We start from the raw sequence: 1,589 nt of genomic DNA on the forward strand, positions 1-1,589 counted from the left end.
GGGTGGGGGGGACCGCCCGCTGCGGGGGCTGACAGCCCCTGGCTGGGGGCAGAGGCCAGGCGGCCACTTAGTTTGTGCCGATGACCCTGTGCTGGGACCGCTCGGGCTGCTGGCTGGGAGGTTCAGTTGACCTCCCATTACCCTCGTCCCCACCTTCCAGCCTTCCCAGACGCGGCCTCCCCCGGAACCTGTCATCCCAGGCATCTCTGCCCGTGCCATGCTTGGCGTTGCTCGGTCTGGCTGGCCGTTCCCTGCCCAGGAGACCTTTCTCCTTCCCGTCACTGCAGATCTCCCACCAGGGCTTCCTCTGGTCCTTCTGCCTCGAGGGGGCTCTTTAGGCCACCCATAGGAACGTCCCATAGAGCCTCCCTACGTAACTAGAACGAACGCAGACTTGTGCCATGGTTTAAATCGGGCCACGTTGGGACCAGCAGTTGGTGTCATGCCTACGTTGCTGGACTCCCATGTAGTCGACCAGGGTTCAAGTCCCAGACCAGGTGGCTTAAACTCATGCCGGGTGCGTGTCTGTGTGTGCCCAAGATCATGAGAGGAGAATGGAGGAGAACGGATTGTGGTGTGGCCATCCCCTCTAGGGGGTGATTTCTTGCTTTTTGTTTCTCTATCTCTCTGTCTCTGGCAAGTATACATGCCCGATACCAAAAATCTTAAAAAAAAAAAAAAAAAAGGCAGGATGGAAAGAAAACACAAAAACACTAAAAAAAAAAAAAAAAAGGCAGGATGGTAAGATAACAGTCATATCCAAAATACGTGTAGAAAAAACCTGGAGGGACGGCCCCTTAGCACAGCCTGCACTGAGAGCGGATCCATTGGGCTGACTGCAGTTCAAATCCCAGCTCAGTGGCTAAGCATGCTGGGGGTACGTGCGTGCCCAAAATCCTGATGGAAGGGGGAAATGGAGACAGGACAGTGGTGTGACCATGTTCTACTGGGGGCTACTGGGGGCTCTCTCTCTCTTTCTCTCATTCTCTCTCTCTCAAATGCACACGTCCTCTGGCAATGAAATTAAAATAGAAATGACTGAAAAGGAACCCATGGTTTTATGATAGTCTTTAGTGTAGAAATATCAGGTCCCCCTCTTTTACTTTCCTGCGTTTTCCAAAATCGATTCAGTAAGCATGTGTTGCTCTTACCATGGGACAACCTTTGTGACTGAGACACACACAGCCACATACCCGAGCGTCCTGGACTGGGGGTCAGCAAGGCCCACCACCTGCTCCCACCCTCTCCTTCCAGCTGTCCAAGCCTGGGGGGCCCCCAGAGCAGCCCCTGTGGAACCAGGCCTTCCTCTTCCAAGGCCGAGACGGAGCCACCAGCTTCTCCGAGGATGCGGCCCTGGTGCTGGAGTACTACCCCTCGCCCTCACGTAGGTGCCCACACCTGGCCAGGCAGCCCTGCCCGCCCAGACATGTGCAGAAGGGTGTTGAGCTGCTGGCCTCCAGCAGGGAGGGGACACAGGCTCCAGGGGCCGGGGCGGCCCCCAGTGCAAGCAGACAAGTAGGAGAGCCTTCCAGGCCCCTTGTCCATGCAGCCTCCGCGGGGTGCAGGCCGGGACCCATGAGCCTGTTCCC

At 56.7% G+C, this 1,589-nt stretch overlaps 1 protein-coding gene across 5 annotated transcripts in view; it reads left to right on the forward strand.

The window, feature by feature from the left end:
• CCDC33 (coiled-coil domain containing 33) overlaps positions 1–1,589 on the forward strand; it is a 68,456-nt gene that overhangs the window by 25,319 nt on the left and 41,548 nt on the right. For all 5 annotated transcript variants that reach the window (XM_006153368.1, XM_006153371.1, XM_006153369.1 and 2 more), the window contains one exon: positions 1,255–1,384. In XM_006153368.1, the coding sequence (XP_006153430.1) occupies positions 1,255–1,384 (130 nt within the window). The remainder of the gene's footprint in view (positions 1–1,254; positions 1,385–1,589) is intronic.

The sequence above is a fragment of the Tupaia chinensis genome, unplaced genomic scaffold (genome assembly GCF_000334495.1).
Source record: "Tupaia chinensis unplaced genomic scaffold, TupChi_1.0 Scaffold000369_1, whole genome shotgun sequence".
Lineage (NCBI taxonomy): Eukaryota > Metazoa > Chordata > Mammalia > Scandentia > Tupaiidae > Tupaia > Tupaia belangeri.